Here is a 20,683-nt window from a genome sequence, read left to right as displayed (position 1 = left end):
TAACACAAACAGTAAAAAATCACTCAAGCTAAGGAGTAACCAAACTAGGCAACCCCACTGGTTGTAAACGCTGATAGCCAAAAGCATTCATTAGTGCCACCTTAGAGCCCATAGGAGCATCTGTCCTGTTGTGAAGTTTCAGCTTACAAGGTGCTGCCAGGCCAAAAATGAGCAACCAGGAGCACAATATAGCAGAACACGTGTATATTACGTACACATCCTTCATTCGCTTTAGGGGTCAGCTGCTTTTGGGTTCAGAATTGAAAGCATCCCCTGCACCTCTCTGCTGTGGGCAGGGAGGAAAATGTAAATTAATTCTTCATTACAGTTTTCAAAAGCAAATTATTTAATGGCAATTTGTATTCAAGCTAAGTACACAGAATCATGAGATTATACTCTTTTTATTCAAATGAAAGGAATTTACATTTACCTACAGTCTCATTAAAGTAAGAATGACAAAGCAGTAGCATTTCCCTTTTTGTTGTTGTTGTTGTTTTATTTTAATCAAAGTGTTCTTTCTGAATGCTTGAAATAATTCTGAGGTTTAAATTACAGTACTTTCTAAAACACAGGTTGGCTCTTTTTCAGGTCTAATGAGGGTTTCTGTTTAAACTCCAGATTACAGGTAGGGGCTACAGGCTTCTGCTACTCAGGGCAGGGTTTGGCTCCTGAAAATACAGCAGTGGGAAGCTTTAAGGGAAGTTCAGCTCGCTTTGCTCAGGGTTTGCTACAGTGCTAGCACGCACAGCTTTGCAGCATAGCTACTTCCCTGGGAAAAAAAAAAAGCAAGCCCTTTCTGGTACAAAAGCAGCTCCTCCAATGGATGCAGACACTATTTACTGCTGGTTATGCAACTCTAGCAAGGGCTGGGCTATTCCTGAACCACAGTCACATCCTTTCAGTTCGTACTTCAGCAGCAACAACAAAACTCTTCCGTGGTTACACGTTGGCATGCACGCAGACCTGGCACATCGGGCCCCACCACGAACACCCCTGCACCCTTCTGCCTTCACCGCGCTGCCATATCGCTGCGGACGCTGCGGTTTTGCAACTGCCCTCTCCTCCAATAGCAGCGTGCAGCTGAAGCTTAAAGGATTATGTGTATGTATGTGCAGGGGAAGTCACATGTAAATATAGACTCGGTGCCATGAACAGGGCTGGTGCAGCCGTCAGCGGGCTGCTTCTAAGCTCCCTATTGTTTACCCTTGCTAGAGAAATGAGAGGTTGGAGTTTCTGCTGAGCTTACGTTGGAAGGGGTCTGACAAAATGTTTCTGCCAGCCGTCAAGCAACAGCAGGGCAGTGCCTACCAGGTGAGATTCTTAAAAGTTCACCTTCTAAATTGCTTTTCTCTTCTTTTTTTTTTTTTTTTTTTTTTTGAGTATGGGAACAATTCATATTATTGTGTATGAGCTTTGGATCAGTGCAAATGAACAGCTCCATCCTTACAAACCGGTGAGCAGTTTTTTAGATGGCAGTTCTTTAGGAGAAGCATCCATGTGTGTCATGCTACTACTTGTATGTACCTGCCCAAAAGAAAGTTGCAGGGGGCTTCCTTACGCACATCAGTTTTCAATCTCTCATTATGCTGGGCTTCTCGTTTACTGCTTGTATGTATAAGTATGTGGCTCTAAGCTTTTCTTACTGGTCGCTCTGAATATAAGATCTTTGCTTTTTAGTTTATATTAAATTCTGAACGGTACGGCAGAGATTTAGCAGGGAAACTGATCAGATATTAACCTAATTAGTCTTTAATGAAGAAGAAAAGTTGTCAGTGACAGTGAGACACTTATGAATCTTCAATTTATAGCACAATAAAAAAACACGCAGCAAAAGGTACTGTGAAATATTACTGCAAAGCAGCTAAAAGACACTGCAGCAGCTAATTAACTAATTAATTACAATTAAGTCGCATTTTCATTTATATTATAAAAGAAGGTAAGCCAAAGGCAAACATCAAAGCACCAAAAATTTCCTGCTTTCAGCAGAAGCTCTGAATAAGCAGAATGACTGCTGTCCTTTTCAGCCTCCATAAGCATTTTTAACTATGCTAATCACCACAGTATTTGCAGATCTGTTTTCTACTGTACTTAGCACAAGACCCACTTCACTTTAGGGCTCTGCCAGCTGAACTTTATGTCCTTTTGATATAAATGCTAAAGCAGCATAAAAAGGCAGTGTGCTACTTCTTACGCCAGCATCACACTCTTCATGCATTGGATTGGCCCGATGATTTCAGCCAGAGCAGAGTCCTATGGATTTCAACAGAATTTGAACTGATTCTGAAATTATGAAAAAAGAAAAGGTAATCAAATGTCTGGAAAAAGTGATTCACGTGAACGTCTGTGTTCGTGATCTGTACATCAGAATGATTCACTTTGACTGCTCAGTTCAGGGTCTGAACAGCACATCAAGACTTTATCAGAATATCAGCATGTTTTCCACAGCAGCTAAAACACGCAGTGCTCACTTACATGACCGTGGAGTAGTCAGCAAAAGTGACCTCGCTACAAACAGTGGCTTGGTGCTGGAATGCACCCTGTATCTGTGGGCAACGTAAAAACAACTATTTATCAATCATTACTAAGAAACTAGCTCTGTGACAAACTAATTACGCCTCAGGCTTCCACCCATTAGCTCAGAAGGAAGCAGACACTCAAGGTACATTTATAATCAAGACTTCATATACAGCTCTGCTGTAACAAAATGTGCTACAGAGGTTGTGCTTTCTTTGTAAGATTTTTTCGAACACCTAATTCTGATTTTTTCGAACACCTAATTCTGATTTTTTCGAACACCTAATTCTCTTCAAAGAGAAAATGATCGCTAACTGCTTGTGAATTGCTACACTGCAATTAGCAAGCAGCAGCCTTTGTTTAATGTCATTTATTGGGCTGTATTCCCAGGGATGTGTAAAAACCCCAAGCAGTGCTTCCCAAAAATCCAGGGGGTTGGACAGAACGTGGGCTAACAGGTGTCACAGGTAGCACCCACACCAGAAGGATATCACCAGTGATTCTGCAGTGAGAGACTCGACACCGAGCACCCCGGGTTACAGAGGCCAGAGGCTCCTTAGCACACTTCTCTCCCCCCATCAAACTACTTGTGGTTTCTGCCCTTGGAAACACTCGTGCAGCCTCATGCCGATACCCAAGCTCTGCTAAAAATGCCTGAGGAAGCACTGCCACCTGCACACCTGTGAGGGCACAGCGAGCACTGCCACGTGTCCAATGCTCAGCAAGCATCCTACAGCACACAGCCACCAGGGTCACTGCTGCCTTCTTGGAGTCTGCTGGATCACCCCATACGTGTAGGTGCTGCAAGGAGCCCTATAAGAGATCAAGTCTATCAATCAACTGAAAATGTTGATGAATAATAAGCAAACCCCCCAGTGCTGACATAGCGGAGAGGGGAGCTGCAGAAGACAAACAGTAGATGGACAATTCTGAACCCTCTGTGCCAGTGAGATGCTTTAACTAATTTCAGGCTCCTCATAAATGAAACTCCTACTCCAGATCTTCAGTGTAAGAGTAGTCATCTTAACACCAGCAGTAATATTATACTAGCCCTCCTAAAGCTTTCAAGTAAAATACTGTATTCAGCCATCACAAATGGAGTAAAACTAAATCAGTAAATATGCCCGTTCATCTCAAGGAGGCAGCTGGGAAATGGCATTGAGCAAAAAAAAAAGCCACAGGAGAGTCGAGAACAAGAAGCCTCAGACTTTTGCTGACAATTATCATGAAGATATCTGTTTATCTTCAACGGATGTGACAAAACCTGAAGTCATTTCAGCCACAGTAGAACTCTGTTAAGGGCAGATTGTTCTCTTCAAACTCTAGATTCAAACCAGTTTCATTCTTATTAAGTGTTATCTTGGAAAGAGCTATGTCAATATTTTTGCATTTATGGGAAACCTGGTCCTGGGCAGCCTGAGTGTTTCACAAGAGTTTCCTCTGCAGCCAACACTTCAGCCATGCTGATCAGTCACAGCGTCAGCATTCACGAGTGCTCCTAGAAGGAAATGGCACGATGCTGGAGTTTCCAGGAGAACCACCATCTATGCCTCCTGCCAGCTGGGGAGGAAAATACCTGCAGGGAATGTTTCCATGCTGCCAACTCTGAGCAGTGTTTCCCATCACAACCTCTGATCATGGGAGAAGACAGCAAGGAGAGTTAAGATAAAAGCTGCAGGTTGCACCCTGCCAGCTCACCGGGCAGATGCCTGCAGGATCCCTGCCTCTGACTGCCCTGGGGGGAGTTCAGTCCATACTGTAAAGAACAGGGCTAATTCTCACTAGTTTTGTTAGGCAAGGACTAGTCTTCTTTAATAGAGTGACGTTGGCTTAAATCATAACGCTCAGCTCATACACACTGCCTACTCCTGGAATCCGGAGCAATGCTGGAGGAGCATACAACATAGAGCAACTCTAAGAGGTGCAAATTTGCACCTGGGATCTAAACAAGGATATTTAACATAAAGAGTATTTGTGTTTCAAATACTGGTAGCCACTACATGAGCTGATCCATGTACAGGAAGGCAGACTGGCCTTCCTTTACCTGCCTCAAGCCACAGGACATTCACGGTGCATTAGGAGCTGCACTGCTCGCTCTGCAGCAAAGCTCTCCCTGCCACATACAGATAATACAGACAAGGTAGGGTGAGATTTCCATGAGGAGGCCCTTTCGGAATTCAGAGACAAAGCACAGTCAGGAAGAGGTGGAGCAGGAGAGCGGTCAGACTCACTCATCTGATACTGGGCACTGAGATAAGGGACAAAGCAAGCAAGTCACAGTTAACCCCTGCAGAGCCCTGGCCAGCTGCTGCTGCTGAGCATGGCTGCTGGCAGTGCAGCTCCTGCTGGGGCTGCGACCATTAACTGCATGAAGGCAGATGTGCCTGGCAGACAGCACCTGTCTCTGAACACGGGGCTTCTCCTGCACAAACCTGGAGTGCTCTTAGTGCTGAGCTGTTTATCCTTCACAAGCTTCACTTTGCTGGAATTTCATTTCTCTCCTCCATCCTCAGTTACCACAACTCCCAGGCCACCGTCGTGCTGCCACTTGCTAACAGCTAAACCAGTCCCTTAAAAGCACCCTGAGAAAGCTTCTCTTATGACTTCCAGAGCAACTGATCTCCTGTTCTGTATTCGAATATCTTACCCATTCCCGTAAGCTTTAAGCTACTTCAAAATTGAGAGGAAAAGAGAATGAACACAGTTATCCACTTCTGATGGATACACACAATTTTTGTGAGCGATCTTCTACGAACTCTAAGGATTAGAGATGTCTGCTCTCATCTCTAATGCAGAACAGGCGTGCCCTGAAAAACAGCTGTCATTAGCTAAAAATAAAGTTTCCTTTTTCTTCCAAAGGAGCATCTGAACCCACCTGATGCATACTGATCTGAGAGCAATCTGCAGAGAGCTTAGCTCTGATGTGCCCTTACGTGAACTCGGGTTCCCAAGAAAGAGATTAACAATCTAAGCAGAGCGTGCACACGGGACTCGGTTAATATTTTGCATTGGAGGGAGCTACATATATTTATGTAGTAATAATAAAATAATGTAAAGAAAACACTGAAAGGGAAGTGAAAAACCGGTAGGTAGGTTGGTAGGTTGCTACCAGGCAGCAGAAGTGGGCCCTGAATGATGCTGTAGCTGCAGCACAGGGTGATCTGCCACAGCACTGCTGCCTATGGAATAAAAGGAGGAACAAATGACAGCGGTTGCAAACATCTGCAGACCAGCAAAGAACTTCACATAGCAAGAGAGGGGCCCATGGGAAGGAGCTGAATTCTGAAGTGTTCTCAAGCAGATGTTTATTTAGAATTTTGGAAAAAGCAGTGAGATGAGTGAGCAATCTCTGAGGATGACCGAAGCACTGTGTGAAGACTGACTTCAGAAGCACGAGCATCTGAGTGCTCACTCCACATGTGACGGAAATGCACGCAGCGTTTCTGAGAATTCCATGTTCATTGCTGGCTTGACATGCCTAAGAATGCATCCAAGGCAGCCTGGGAAGTCCCGTAAGAACGAGAGGAGGAAGAAGTGAAGAGTATCATCTGAAGTGCCCTGTGCTCCCTCCACCAGGACAGGAATGGAAGGTGGTACTGCAAGAGGAAGAAAACCACCCCACCTCCAACTGCTCCTGCTCTTTTGTTTGTGTGCCCTAAGCATCCGAGGCAGGATGTCAGGTTTAATGCTACTTTATGCATCAGTTATTACTGTAATCCACTCATGGCTTCTGTCACATTGTACTGCATGGAATCGACTACATTATAAAATGAAACTGATATCAATTATAAATATAGCACCCGTCAAACTGGTCAATGATTGCACCACGAAGACACAAATGACGGGGTAGGAAGAGGCCTGTTTCTCAGCCCAGCACCCAGTATCAAGCAGGATTTCCTTCTACACTAATGTTTAAAGCATTTTATCTGAGCCGTATCATTATACTACAAACAATAGCAACTCAGCAACCACACAACAGAAGTACTTTTGGCATCCTACTTGCTTGCACTGCTGCATTTTTCCCCTCTCATCTAACCTGGACGATCTAGTTTTACTTTTCTGTATAGCCAGCCAACGATTCCTCTGTTAATCCCTATGGCACTTATATCAACTAGTAAGCTGAACAAAATGGCACGTAATCCAGACTTTGAGGTAACAGCAACGTGACACAGCTTCCTCTCACACTTCAGAGTTCAGGGAAATGAAGGACACAACTAATTGCACAACTAATTGCAGGTGTGCTACTCTTCAGAAATACCAATCATCCATTATTTAAATTTTCAAGGAGTAATCCATAAACAATATTTAGCACGTCACTTTCTAAATGCACCTTACAAGCCCTGATGAATAGCCACAGTCTACTTCATCATGGCTCATGCAAATATGCAGCACTTCTGGCAAAGCCTTCCAGTTTTCTCCTGCAAACCCATGTGGTCCTGCAATGCTTCCCCATGTGGCACACTTTGCTTTCAGTCCCTGTAGAAATTAAGAGATCCACTGGGGACTCTAAAAGACTTGATGAAGGTATGAGTGCTTGGCAACTGTAGAGACCTCATTTGTTGGCAACAGCTTCATTAGCCAGGTGTGGCTTATAATGACATTACAGTTTGTGAGAAAGAACATTCAGAAGTTGGATTATCTGGGTAAGGGCTCTCTCACATACAGGTCAAGCAGACAAAAGCATTTCTTTCCTAATCTAGACATCTGGACAGCAAGAAGGGGCTACAGCAGGATAAAAATACAACATGCAATAGACAACCGACCTATGGCTCAACAGCTCTTCAAAAGAAATGATCCAATTTAAGGTTAACGTACACACATCACTGCTTGTGTGCAACATGCCAACGCTCTGAGCACAATCCTCTTTCCAACGTCTCAAGAAAAGGAAACGTGATGGAGACTGGGACACCGTCACAGAGGGAGGACCCTGTTATGTCTCTGAAACACTGAAACAGTCTCTGAATTCGGTGTCGCTGCCCTGAAACCTGCCTTCCCAGCTAATAGAGCTCACCCTGAGAGCAGGACGGGCATCAGGGCACTTCTTAGCACAGCGTGCTCAATCGCTGCCTGGTCAGGATGTACGACCTATAAAAGTGAAACCTCAAAGCTGCATATTCTTACCACAGGTTAAAAATAAAGCACGCGTTCTTGAACGAGAGCAGTGGATAGAGGGGCAGGGAACGGGCTCCCAGATGTCCCCAGAGAACCCGAGTGCAGACGACAATCCCCTGACAGCTCTGATGGCTGCCGCAGCCCGAGCGTTTTGGGCAGTAAATCAGAAACCCAGGGGCTGAAGCCCAGCCTCTTGCTTCTCGAGTGGGGCTGTAAACAGCCAAAGGGAGGGGCCTCGCGCAGCCAAGCCGAGCCCAAAGTGGTGAGTAAGTCACCCGAGGAAAAACAAGTGCAGCGTGCAGCGCTGGGGTGGGGAGGTGATGGGATGATGCCCTCCCTGTGTGCCCCACTGCGTGCCCTCCCGGCCGTGAGGTGTGGGTGAAGGTAAGGCTGGAGGCGAGGAGGGGTGCGAGCGGGCGGGACGCGCTCCTTCCTCTCGGGTTTCAATTTCGAGCGCTGATGTTGATGGCAGTATGATAAAAAGTGCGAACCCAGACAGCACGAGGGGGAAGCACTGGGGACGGCTGAGTAAACAAGAGCACTACAGCATCAGCTGATGCAACGCAGCCAACCTGGGACTGAGAAACTGCCTTGTGCTGGCAACGTGCTCAGCGGTGATCTACCGCATCCTGCCCATGGAGCACGGTGAGAACCGGCCCGGGCCAGGCTGGGGTCCCGGTGCCTTTGTGGAGAGCAAGGCCAGCACAGGTGGGCAGCCAGCGTGCCTCACCTGGCCGCCAGGAGTCGGTAAGGAAGGATGGCTGTTTGGCACGGGTTTTGTTTGTGCTCCTTTGAGAGGTGGGTTTTGTCAATTCAATAAGTTACTATTGAACAGATATCCTGCCACTTGTGACATGAAAACAGAGCTGACTTATTTTCCTGCAGTTAGAGGGCATGAAGAAAGTGGGGTAATTATTACACACAGTTGCGAAACCAGACATCCCACTGCTCTGTAAAACACAAAGCAAATACACATACAAAATGCAAAGGCTGTGGACTTCCTTCTGAGACAATATGCAGGCAAGTATTTGTGGCTGATGTAACTCAGTCTGCAGCAATCAAAGTTATGTGCTTAAGGATAAACCTACATAATAGAATTACATGATTGTGCCCATGCCTGTGCTTAGTCACCCTTGCATTCACTGTAATGCACACGTTTGCAATGTCTTGTTCCAGTCTGCTGCTTTGCTTGAATCAAGCCAGAGCAGTTCAGTGAGATGGGATTTTGGTTGCCTTCAACTGTCCAAGACAGCTTTCCTTTCTCTTTCCTGAAGAACTAAAACACCAGATGCTGCCTGAAGATACACTGGGTTGTTTACAGTGTTCAAAATAGAAGGAGGATTAAAGGACAGTATAAAGACACCACAGTTTGTGCGTCTATGCAACACTAGAGCTAAAGAACTGGTTTGAGAACACAAACAAAAAGGAAGTTTTTATCAAGAGGTGAAATACATCTTTGAACACAACAGACCTGCGACTTGTGCTGCTGTTGAGGATGTCACTTACCTGAGAAAATCCGGTGTCTGACCACAGAATCAAAGTTGGCCTGCCCAGCAGGGTGGCTGTATTTTAACCTGATATCTGGCTGTGCTATTTAGAAGAAAATGCACACAAAGCAACTGCAGTGGGGAGTAAAATTGAACTGGACATGATTCTGGAACACATCCTTCTGGACTTGAGCTGAAGTGTCAAAGGATTAGTGCTGCAGAGATGGGACTGCACATCTCCTAATGTTTACAAAACCCATACTGCCATATGGTTCACTGAGTACAGTATGTTGTCCCGTAACATTCATTTCAATTGCACAATGCTTCATGTGGGTTTGATTGAATCTTGTTCTCTTGCTGGAAAGAATGCATTTGTGTGTACTTTCCTGTACCTGCTGAAAGAACTCAGTGTTGTGTATCTGACTTCACCTGACGTGGGAAATCACCTGCCACACTGTCCCAGGAAAAACCTGGCAGGAATGACAGCCATGATTTTAAGGCCTTGAATGTTTTCAGCTGTACCTTAGAGATTGCTTTTAAGATTACTTATTTCTGCATTTCAGAAAGAGACGATTGCTGTGAGGGCTGTACTGATCTCTATGATAAAGAAAGGATAGCTGGGCAATGACTACTGATATTAGCATACTTTTTGAAGAATTTAAGCTATTTTGGGAGGAAATGATAGTTAATTCTTGCCTTTTTGGAAATCAGGCTGCTCTCCTATTAGGCTCCCTGGACTAGAGAGGTCCATTCTTTTTTCAGTACTAAATGGTTGTAGGTTTGAAATCTGAATGGAGACTTGTAAAAAAAAAAGCCAGCAAAAAGCAAAACATCTTCCACCTGATTTCCCAGTTTCCTGTTGTCTTTGCCAGTGAATGAGACCCAGTATCCATTCACCAGACCACCTTGTCTGTGCCTTCTAAGAAACTATCTCTTCAAGATTAAACTTGTCTCTATTTACTACGTAACACCAAGAAGGACTCTATTTTCCATCTTGTTGCTGGGATTTGCAGCTCCTCTTACATTCCTCAACAACTATGTTTGCATAGTGTTAAATAAAGGTGCTGTTCCACACTTCAAAAAAGTACTGATATTGATGTACATTATGTTGGTATTTCTCTTAAAGATCTAACGTTTATGGTTGACTTCATATATATCAACTCATGGCCACTAATTTCATTCATGTACATTCAATTTACTATTCAGCTGAAATTTTTGAAACACAGATGACTTTCTGATAGTGAGATGGAAAGGAATTCAGTCACTGACCTTAAGTTAATTGGTTGCGTGAGCTGTGCTATCATGAGAACTATTGGTGATAAGTGGATGGTTGGACTGGATGAGCTTGTAGGTCTTTTCCAACCTTAGTAATCTATGATTTAAAGTGATTTCTTCACACTGCAATGCATTTCACTTACGTTGTAATGTCTGAATGCTTTTACTATTTCTCTCTCTACAGAAAAGCTGGTAACCAGCAGAGAAAGACACAGAAGGTAAAATCACTATGTGGAGCTGTGAAACCTTAAACAGTACTGACAACAGCAAGGACCAGCATCTCTGCCAGGACTTCCACTTTGTGCTTTCCATCTTTTCCCTACTCTACCTCATTATATGTTTCCCAATCGGCCTTTGCTACAATGGCTTGCTGGTCCTAGTCAACCTGTACAACAAAGCAACTATGACCATGCCTGACGTTTACTTTGTCAATATAGCCATCGCCGGCCTCATCATCAACGCTCTGGCACCGATGTACCTTCTAGGTCTTGCCAATACAAAATGGGCCATCTGGAATTCTAACAATGAAGTTTATATCACCTTGCTTATTTTGTTCAACGTCTCATCTTTAGTTACCATGTACTCTACGACATTACTCAGTCTGGACTACTACATCGAACGCGCTCTACCTAGAACTTACATGTCGAGCGTGTACAACACCAAGCACGTCTGTGGATTCATATGGGGTGGAGCCATGCTCACAAGTTTCTCATCTCTTCTGTTCTATGTCTGCAATCACGTGTCCACTAAAATAATCGAATGTTCCAAGATGCAGAACAAAGAGGCAGCGGATGCCATTATGGTCTTTATCGGGTATGTTGTACCGGCTGTCGCGGTACTGTATGCACTTATTTTGATCTTGCGAATACGCAAAGAGGCCACACCACTGGATCAAGACACTGGACGATTAGATCCATCAGTGCACAGGCTTTTGATTGCCACGGTCTGTACACAGTTCACATTATGGACACCCTATTACGTTACTCTTTTGGTAAGCACATTTACTTACGCACGAGGAAGATCTGCAGATGAAAACTACAGTCGAATATTACATTTTACCAAGATTTTATCCAAATTCTTGGCTTTCTCAAGCAGCTTTGTAATGCCTTTGCTTTATAGATACATTAACAAAAACTTTCCCAACAAATTACGACGGCTGCTTAAAAAGATACACTGTGGGAATCAAGGGTGCTCTCACGAACGCACAGTAGTACAGCAAGTTATGACGTAGATGTGAAACACCTCTGGTGCTCTGTTACTGCAGTACTCAGCTTAGCTCAGACTGTGATATGGCTGTGTTGGCACTCAGAGTCACCGATGTGAGAGTCCCAACCACGAGCAGCCTTTGATGAATGAAACAGAGTCTTAACTTTCAAAACATTAAGTGTTTGCTGAGATCTTGTAAGACTCTGGCCTACGTGCTGTAATACCTGTGACGTCTAACACTCTCAGTGCACTGAACTGCTTACAAACTGTAAGCTCTGTCTTCGTCGTTCTAATACTCCTGTCTGAACAAATCACTAGCAGTTCATTGAAATCTTGACTGAATACACAGCACCTTGGATCTTGTAGAGAAAAAGGCATTACCTTATTTTCTGTACAAAGAAGTTAACAGTGCTATCCTTGATGAAGTGAATAGTATTTTTCAGTGAAGATGATACAGGCGATCTTTGCTGAAGACCACATCACCCAATAGTCCATCTCCAAATAGTAAATGTTAATTATAAATTAAATTATTTAATTTCCTCCTCCATCGTTGAATTCCCTAATTTACAATTTTGAGAAACTATACTCTCACACAGACTAACCTAAGCTATTAACATGTATGGTAAATCAGGTTTGGGTTTTTTTCTAGATGTAACAATTAACAAAACCATGTTTTATACTTCCGGTGCTTTGTTTGCATCCTAAGACATTTCAGGAATACAAAAATATTTATTAACTAATTCTAGGGGAATTGAGAGATTTTTGTTCCACATATTAAAATGAAGGACACGGTGGTTTACAAAGTTAAATCAAAACTGAACTAGTAAAGAATGACTGGCTAAGTGTTATGGTCCACACATGTTCATGTAACAAGAGTAATTATCTTAAAAATAAATATGTTTATGATTAATGTTTTTTATTTTCAAGGGATACGTTCACTACAAATAAATCAAAATCTCTTTAATCTAGGGGAGAGCTGGAAGTTTGGAAATGAGAAAAAAAAATCTATCAATGCATACAGGATTTTAAAGTGGGAGTAATGTGAGGGATGCTCCCAAAGTAATGCCTCCTATTTTATTTTGTTGGACCACGATGTCAGAGGTGGGTGTTGGTGATGAAGCAGTAGAGGCTGAACCTTCCCAGCAGTTTTCCATGACGTGTTGTTGTCGTGTGACAGATGGCAAAGTGACATCTGATGTGGAAGTGTATACGAAACAGAAGGGTGGAACTCAGTTCCTCCATGTGGAAAAAACAGCACTCACAGACATTCGTCAACGCTTGCTGAACATTTGTGGAGACCAAACAGTGGGTGTGAGCACAGTGAGGGGTGAGTGACGTGTTCCAGCAGTGACACTGACTGCGGCCACTCACACTGGTGCGGATTTGGACAAGCACAATATGCATTGTGTTCAATGCATTGTGTTCAATGCTTCAACAAGCACAATAGTGCTAGTTCACTGCTGGCAAAAAAATGCACAGCTCATGGTGGTGACCATGTTGGGAAATACTGTTTGGTATTTGATAGAGCTGAGGAAATGCTCTATCAAACAGCCTTATCACGCTCTTTGTATCTGCAGTACTTTCCATGGAAATAAATAGGAGGCATCACATTCGGAGCAACCTACATACATGTGATTTCCACTCAACATTATCTTCTTGCTGACCTGTGAAAAAATGGACTGTCTCCCAACGTGATTCTTGAATAGACAGTGAAAGTACAGTTTCTGTATGTCACGTGGGGGATGAAAACACCCAACGCAGTTGGGAGCGTTTGAAGAATGTGAGAAATACAAAGTACTGCTGCAAAGAAAGTTACCCCAACCCAAACAACCACCTGCAGCTGTTATTACAGAAGTAATAGCAGAGGGGACTGCACTTATACTGATATTCTCCCATTGGCTGAGAGACAGCAGAGCTTCTTTGCCTCTGGCCCTGCGACAAATCATTTCTTTGCTTTATCTCTCACAACACTGATCATTGCACAAGATTTCAGCCAAAAAAAAAACATGTAGGGTTTTGAGCCTCTGGTACAGAATAAACATAGAGTAAAATCAGAATTAAACCTCTTCTATTGCATAATCTGATCTCATAATTGGTCATAATTTATCAGCATAGAAACGCAATTAAGATTTAAGCAGGAAGGAGGTGAGGAACAGACCTTTCTCAGATCTTTTCCCCTCTTTTCAACAGCATTTGAGTCCCTCTTCTCACAGCCATCCTCACTTATCTGATTCATACTCAATAATTTTCAGCCCTCCTCCTGAAGAGTCAATTAAGTCAAATCTGTGAACGCACAAAGATGTTCGTCTCTGCTTCTGCTGAACTCATTAACACAGCCAGCTTAAGAAAGGTCTCAGTAGGGGTCGTGGTTTCTAAAGTTTCCATTTGGAAAACAAGCCAAGGTGATCTCTGAAGATGTAATGTTCCATTGGGGAAAGAAAGTGACCAACCACTAGAGAATTCCTGGTTCTACTTAGTAAAGAAATATGTTCTCCCACATTATGTCAGAGAAGTATGTGAAAACTGACTTTGGGCAAAGCTTTGCAAAGCAACTACTGACTTTAAGAATCTTAATAAAAAGCATGAATGCCTATCTGATCAGTAAGAGGTGTGGGTTCTTTTCAGGGAGGCCTTCTTGATGTAAAGGCAACTGCAGGCAAGGTTGAAGCCGTGCTGTTTCACCAAACCAAAGCATCACAAACAGTGTGACTTGGATGTCAAAGCAAGCGTGGTGAATTAGCAGATTTTCTAGGTCATAATTTTTTATATCATTAAGATCTAATTACGCATCAGCATGAAGTTAGTGGGGAATGAAGGCAAAAAGTCACAGCTTTTTTCAGCATAATGGATCCTGCAACTCAATAGGACAGAAAAATTTGTGCCAGAAATACAAAGTTGGTTATTAATGTGCACATTGGCCACATCCTTGTCACTCCCTCCTCTTTGTGCAAGTAAACTCAGCCAATCATCAACGTAAACTCAGTGTACCATCCAGGCAAGTCAGTAGGTGTACACGACAATGAACTGGATCAATGTGACAGCAGAATCAGCACCTGTGTGTCAGCACAGAGAGATCTCAGTGAGGACAACCCTCTTGAAGAACCAAGACAGAAAGCATTTAACTGTTCCATGACAGGAAAACAGGCACCAACCTTACCCAGAAAATACAGCACCTATACCAGAAAGAGGGGAAGTAGCATTAGAAAAAAAAAAAAACCAACCACCAAGATGTGGTTGTTTTTCTGTGCTGTGGGTACATACATAGCTAAAAACTGACTTATCACTGTTAATTAAAAATGAAAGTAGGCCGCTGGCCAGGCTGGAAACCTACTCACAGCTTCCCAGCGATGGCACAGGACTGGTAACAGAAAACAAAAGCAGAATCTGGCCAACTGCCACTCTCAGTTCTTCTCTTAACTGAGCACTTCAAGAAGTACTGACTTGGGCCTCAGCTTCTGCAGCTGTAAAGTGCTCAGCACACTGATGAATCTGAAACAAATGCTCTCAGATTAATTCTTGCAGCTTTTTTGATAAGTAAAACCTTGTGTCTTTCTTGACTGTATCATGCAATACTTTTTCCAAGTGAAAGCGACTGAATGCACAGAAAACAGCTGCGTGGGCTCAAGTGTGAAATGTTTCCCTGCCGTATTTCCCTTAACTTTCCATTATATATCAAAACACTCTGACGTATTTCAAATACATTCTCATCCCATAGGAGAACACTGGATTTATTATCTATTTCGTCACTCCACTTCCTTCCTCCCAGGTCTTTTCCTTGCCTGGGAAGTCTAGGCCATTTCCTTGCATTCCTCCCTTGTAAGGAACTGGTTTTTCTAAGAACGTTCACAGAAATGCTGGAAGTTCCTCGCAGTCCTCAGCAGACAGCTCTTGTGTTGCTACAAACCATGACAGGAGAAGACTTAAACAATATCAGATTCCCATCAGAGTATTAACAATTCAACACAGAAACGTTTAAAAAAAAGACAAACCTCCCCATCAGAAGCTCCCTGCAGCAAACACGATTTTAAATGAGATGAAACAGATTCTCTTTCTGGTTTTAAAGCACCTGATGATGCTTTGGATGAAGACAGAAATAAGCAGCAGCACAGACACCCCCAGCTCAGGAAGGGATGTTAGGAAAAGGAAAGGGCTCCCAATTAGAGCCATCCTGAGGAGCATACGTAGAGCCACCAGCAGGAATAATGCTTCTAGAAAAATACAGGAAAACTCTCAACCCTGCAGCAAGTTACTTCTAAAAATGCATCATTAATCTTCTAAATTAAAGGTGTTTTTTCTTAAATCACAATTTCAAACCCTGATTTCAATAGGAGGTTCTTCGACTTCTAACTTCTACATAAGTCTATGGTGTTACCCATTATAAAACAAAACTAAAAGCCTAATTTGAGCACATACATTTGCAAATTCAAGCTAAAACGTATCTTGAAGCTGGTAGAATTTCCACACTTGCTTCTTACCTCGTCTCCCAAACAAATGGTGTTTTTGGCATTAATCCTGTGCTCAAAACTGTTGTGCAAACCCCACCTGGTGGTCACTAGCAGAACACTCCCGCATGTCACGAAGGCGTACAACTATTAAAAGGATTTATGTTCACAATGGGAACGATTTCGGGCCAGTTTCTGGCTAAGAATGTATGTAGCAGCTGGTCCTATGTGCTGGCGCACGTAAGAAGAAGCAAAATTAGTCATTGTTTCTACTACAAACACTGCTGAGACAACGAGGCATGGAAGAGAAAATTCTGTAGCAAGAAGCAGTCTTCAACAATGGTTCATTGTGTTTTTTAAGCCAACAGAAGGATATTTAACCAGACTATTAAGTCAGGTTATTCAAAAGACATAAATATTTATTATATTTAAAAAAAAGGATATGTTTCTTGTATTTGTTCTGAAACATCTGGCACTAGTTATTGTGGTAGACAAGATGCTCAGAGATCAAAGGAAGTGCCATTCCCAGCCAGCTCCAGAGCATCGTAATTCTTCCTAATTAAGTTACGGTTTCACTAATTCAAAATGAAAAAGATTTCATTCATTATTAATAGAGAAGTTTTTGAAATCTTTCAGCTCAGCCTACACACAACTAAGGAATAATTCTAAGACTGGCAATGCTACACAGAGCCCTGCTCTTTTATCAAAGTTGCTGCCAGACAAACTTGTATTCCACCCTTCGGTAGAGCATTATTTGCAAATACAGCCACTTTTGGCCCTCACTGGGGACTTACCTATACGATCTACCCATCCAGAGGAATTTATTTTGTGATTGACAGAAACATCACTGGATAGCAATAATAATAAAAAAATACTGCTGATAAAATAGCAAACAGTGCCTGAATAAGTCAATATAAAATCACTGCCAGGGAATCCTGAGACGTGACCACAGCGATCACCCAGCACACAGCATGGCTGTTCTGGAATAAGAGGCAGCAATGTTGACTTAGGAGCAGCCACTGAGGCACAGGTAATTATTAATACCAGTGCCTATGTACCCACATCCCCAGCTCGTGCTTTTTTAACCCTATCCAGGCAGACAGGTTAAATTCCACAAATCCACATGGCTCCACCAACCTTACAATAGTTTGTCTATCTAACAGAGAGATGAATCAGCTCTGCAGTGAGCTACCACAGGAGCTCAAAGCATCCACATATCCAAATGCCACTGCTGAGATCCATATGCCATAGATACATGACAGAAGCATACACATCTCAATTCCACTTAAAGAACAAGAAACCAAAATAAAAAAAGGAGCAAACAAAGCCCCCACGAACATGCAGCAAACACAGAAACAATGAAGACAAGGTTTTTATTTTCAAATTCACCCTCAAGCAGAATTCCTTCAGCTCTCCAAGCTGGCAGCTCCTGGCTTTGTGTACAGAATTCCTTGTAGCTCGGTTTGGCTTTATGCTTTACCTCAATGGCCTGAATCAAGGACCCAGATTGGCTTGCTGCAATAGCAGACTGAACTAGAAGAGCAATCATAGAGTGACTGTCAACTGTGTGTCAGTATAACAAAGGGCTTAGAATAGATGCTCTTCTCAAAAGAAACAAAAAAAAGATTGGAGTAAGTTATTTAAGAAAAAGTCAGCCCAAGGCAGATCCCCCCTGCGGGAGTCAGGAGTGAGCACATGGACATGAGCGGCCCCAGTGTGCCCAAGTGCCACCAAGAGGAGCTCAGGACTGCCAGCTCGGCCCCTGGAGCAGTGCACCAAGCCTCCTCCCATCTCCCACACTGCAGCAAGCATCCCACGCTCAGGTTATTTTTAGTTGGATAATTACACTAGAGGAACAATTGAGATGGAAATCCACGGCAGCCTATGAAAAATATCTGCGGGAAAAATGTAGACTGTTTCTCAGTTCAAAATTCCAGTAACACAGCAATTGCTTTTCAGCACTGTACACTGAGCATCGGGCGGTAACAGCCACTGAATATTCCAAAACAGTCCATCACACTACGAAGGCACACTTTCCTTAATAACCCTCCATCGGAAAGGCAAGAGAAGCTGCCTCTGCCCTACACAGAACATCATTACCACACTCATCCCATCCACCAAGAGCACACACGCATGCTATCCATTAATCAATATACAACTTACAGAAATAGTGTTAAAATAATGCAAACAGACATTAAACCATCTTTGTTTTTGTGCTTTTCTGAAAGTTCATACAACTCCACACTGCTTTGCCACTGCTCTCATGACTTGTGCCCTGTGATCATTTAAGCAAATGGAACTGAACTGCTCCATTGTTTAAGAAAAGACACAGCTGATCTCACAACAGCAATATCTCGCTTTTCTTTTGGTAGAGCAGGAACTGTGAAAACAACAGCACCCTGGGCTGCAGCTATAACCACTCTGAGTAGCAGTTAGGATAGCAGCAGAGCAGAACATGGAGTAGGAATCTGGGAAACCTTAATTTCCTGAACTCTGCTTCTCTTACAGCTTTCAGTTTATTCCATCCATTTGGGACAACAGATTTCTCAGCACCCGAGCTTCTCCACCTGTAGAATGTGGACACTTTCTGATGTTCTCCTCTGAATCTACATACATGCTCTGAAACTGTGATGTGCTATTTGCACCCAAGTCAAGGCACAGAAAGCATTCTCTCTTCTGGATATAACCAGTAATTACACATAATAAGAATAATATTTGTAAACATGAACGTAATTTTGAAGAGGCAAGCTTTCCCTTAGATTGTTCTGTTAAGATGGGACATGTAAGAAAAAGCTTTTCTCTTTTTGTTTCTCTGGTTCTCTCTAAATAATTTTTCTCACTGAAGGACAAGCTCCCTCTGAGCTCTTCTTCACACTTTGTATTCTCAGAAAAGCTGTTACTGAGACTCAGGAAATGCAACCCTGGTGCTGATGTGCTAGGACTTGTTTTCACTCGAGATACTCTTCACCAACTAATAATTATTTATCATCATTTAAAGCTTTATAAAGGGTAGTTTGACTCATCCTTACACTTTTGGCACAGACATTGATTTTTCTCTGTTTTACTGATAGTCACAAAGGGTACACAGGGAACAGATAAACCCCAGGGGTGGTCCCAGCCAGCACCATGTGGCAGTGAGGGATACCCCATGCTGTCCAAGTCCTGAGCTGATGCCAGGGCTTTTCAGCATTACCCCGTGTGAGCACATGATCCATTCTGAAACCCAAAAAGGCAAGTTAGTATCTTGTATTTGAGGACCAGATACTTCCTTAAATTTTCTTGCCTTTCCAGCACAACCATTTGATTGTTTATGCAGGTCGGTGCCCTCTCTGTCCAGCCCTATGTCCTAGAATGGACGTAGGTGACGCTTCAAATTTGCACAGCTTGTGGAAAATTGACAGTAAAACAACAGTTTCCTGACTTGCACTTGTTCATCCTTTTTAGCTATATAAAATTGATACCAACAGAAGAAACAAAGACTTGGGTACACCTTCAGAGCAGCAGTGCTATAAAGAACAGGTTCGCTACCCAGTCTGCTTCAAGTTATTCAGAAGCAATTTGGAAACACTTTTAAGAATGAAAGGGAAACAATGCACCCAGTTCAACAAACAACTATGCTAAGATGATCAAAAACAAAGCCAGTGTGGGAGTTGGGGTGCTCTGAACAACATGTGCAAGCTCTTGGGAAACCGCATCTCACAGTGCTGCTGAGCTACCGAAGAGCTGTTTTGGAGCACAGAGAGCCTGAAGCAACCCACATCTGGTTTGAGAGAAGTGCTCGCAGCAGCAGTGCTCACCTTCATGTGGAAGTGCAGACCTCAAACTGACACTGTGCCTCCAGCCAACCTGCAAGCCCCATTCTGACACCTGGACTCCTGCGTGTTGGTTTTATTCTGTTTGTTTGAAATGGCTTTTTTCATGTATTTTTCAATAAAGCTCATTAAAGTGCGACAGGTAAAACACCACGGAGACAGAAAGCACTGATCATAGCCACAGCAGATCATTACAAGATTAGAAAAAAATGTGGTTTGCCATAGATGTGCTCCTATGAGGAAGCACGGTGCAGCTGATGCCTTCCGAACAACAGGGCTGCATGCACTGCAATAATCATGAGCCAGTCCTGCTCACTTCCTTCTAAGGGTTTGAGAATACTATTAAACAGCCGCTAAGAAGACTGATGCTTAGCCAGACCCAAAACACACTACAGACTCTAAATCGTGGCTTTTAACACCTCACAGTCATTGCAGAGCAGCTGGAAAAGTAATTCATTGGATGTCCACAATACTGGGAGCATCACAAGAACCAGAACCCATGGAGAAATAGAGAAATAGAAATACACCTTGCCTTTAAATTTTGACACACACTATTTTTGTTACAAGTATTGCCCCATTTAGTAAGGGCTATGATTCAGTATGGATTCAACTGGCTTCTCTTTTCCTAGAGCCCTAGGAATCGAAGCAGCACGCTTACCAAAGAAAGTAATTGCAGAGGCCTGCCAACGTGCGTAGGATTACTTCGTGAGCAGGAAGAAATTCCACTGGATGGCCTCACAGACCCAGAAATGGCCGCGACAAACACTACTTTTCTGTTCTAAAATATCTCCCTGCAGAGGATAATTTGAACTTTAAAGTCACATGGTGAAATCAT

The 20,683-nt window shown here is 43.1% G+C and overlaps 2 protein-coding genes across 6 annotated transcripts in view; one reads left to right on the top strand and one right to left on the bottom strand.

Annotated features, from left to right (window-relative positions):
* CUNH7orf50 (chromosome unknown C7orf50 homolog) overlaps positions 1-20,683 on the bottom strand; it is a 93,718-nt gene that overhangs the window by 44,803 nt on the left and 28,232 nt on the right. For 2 of the 5 annotated variants that reach the window (XM_065732928.1, XM_065732929.1), the window contains exon 1: positions 20,507-20,678. The exons of the other annotated variants lie outside the window; for them this stretch is intronic. The gene's annotated coding sequence lies outside the window, so the exon portion shown is untranslated. Of the gene's footprint in view, positions 1-20,506; positions 20,679-20,683 lie in introns of those variants that run through there. 5 annotated transcript variants of the gene reach the window in all.
* Positions 10,288-12,504, top strand: GPR146 (G protein-coupled receptor 146). The gene has a single exon (XM_065732878.1). The coding sequence runs from the start codon at positions 10,618-10,620 to the stop codon at positions 11,617-11,619; it is 1,002 nt and encodes a 333-aa protein (XP_065588950.1). The 5' UTR covers positions 10,288-10,617; the 3' UTR covers positions 11,620-12,504.

Source organism: Cyrtonyx montezumae, unplaced genomic scaffold (assembly GCF_038088225.1).
Source record: "Cyrtonyx montezumae isolate F1298 unplaced genomic scaffold, pur_monq_1.0 scaffold_16, whole genome shotgun sequence".
NCBI lineage: Eukaryota > Metazoa > Chordata > Aves > Galliformes > Odontophoridae > Cyrtonyx > Cyrtonyx montezumae.
Note: the sequence above shows the minus strand (reverse complement) of the source record. Positions and strands in the feature narration are given on the sequence as shown.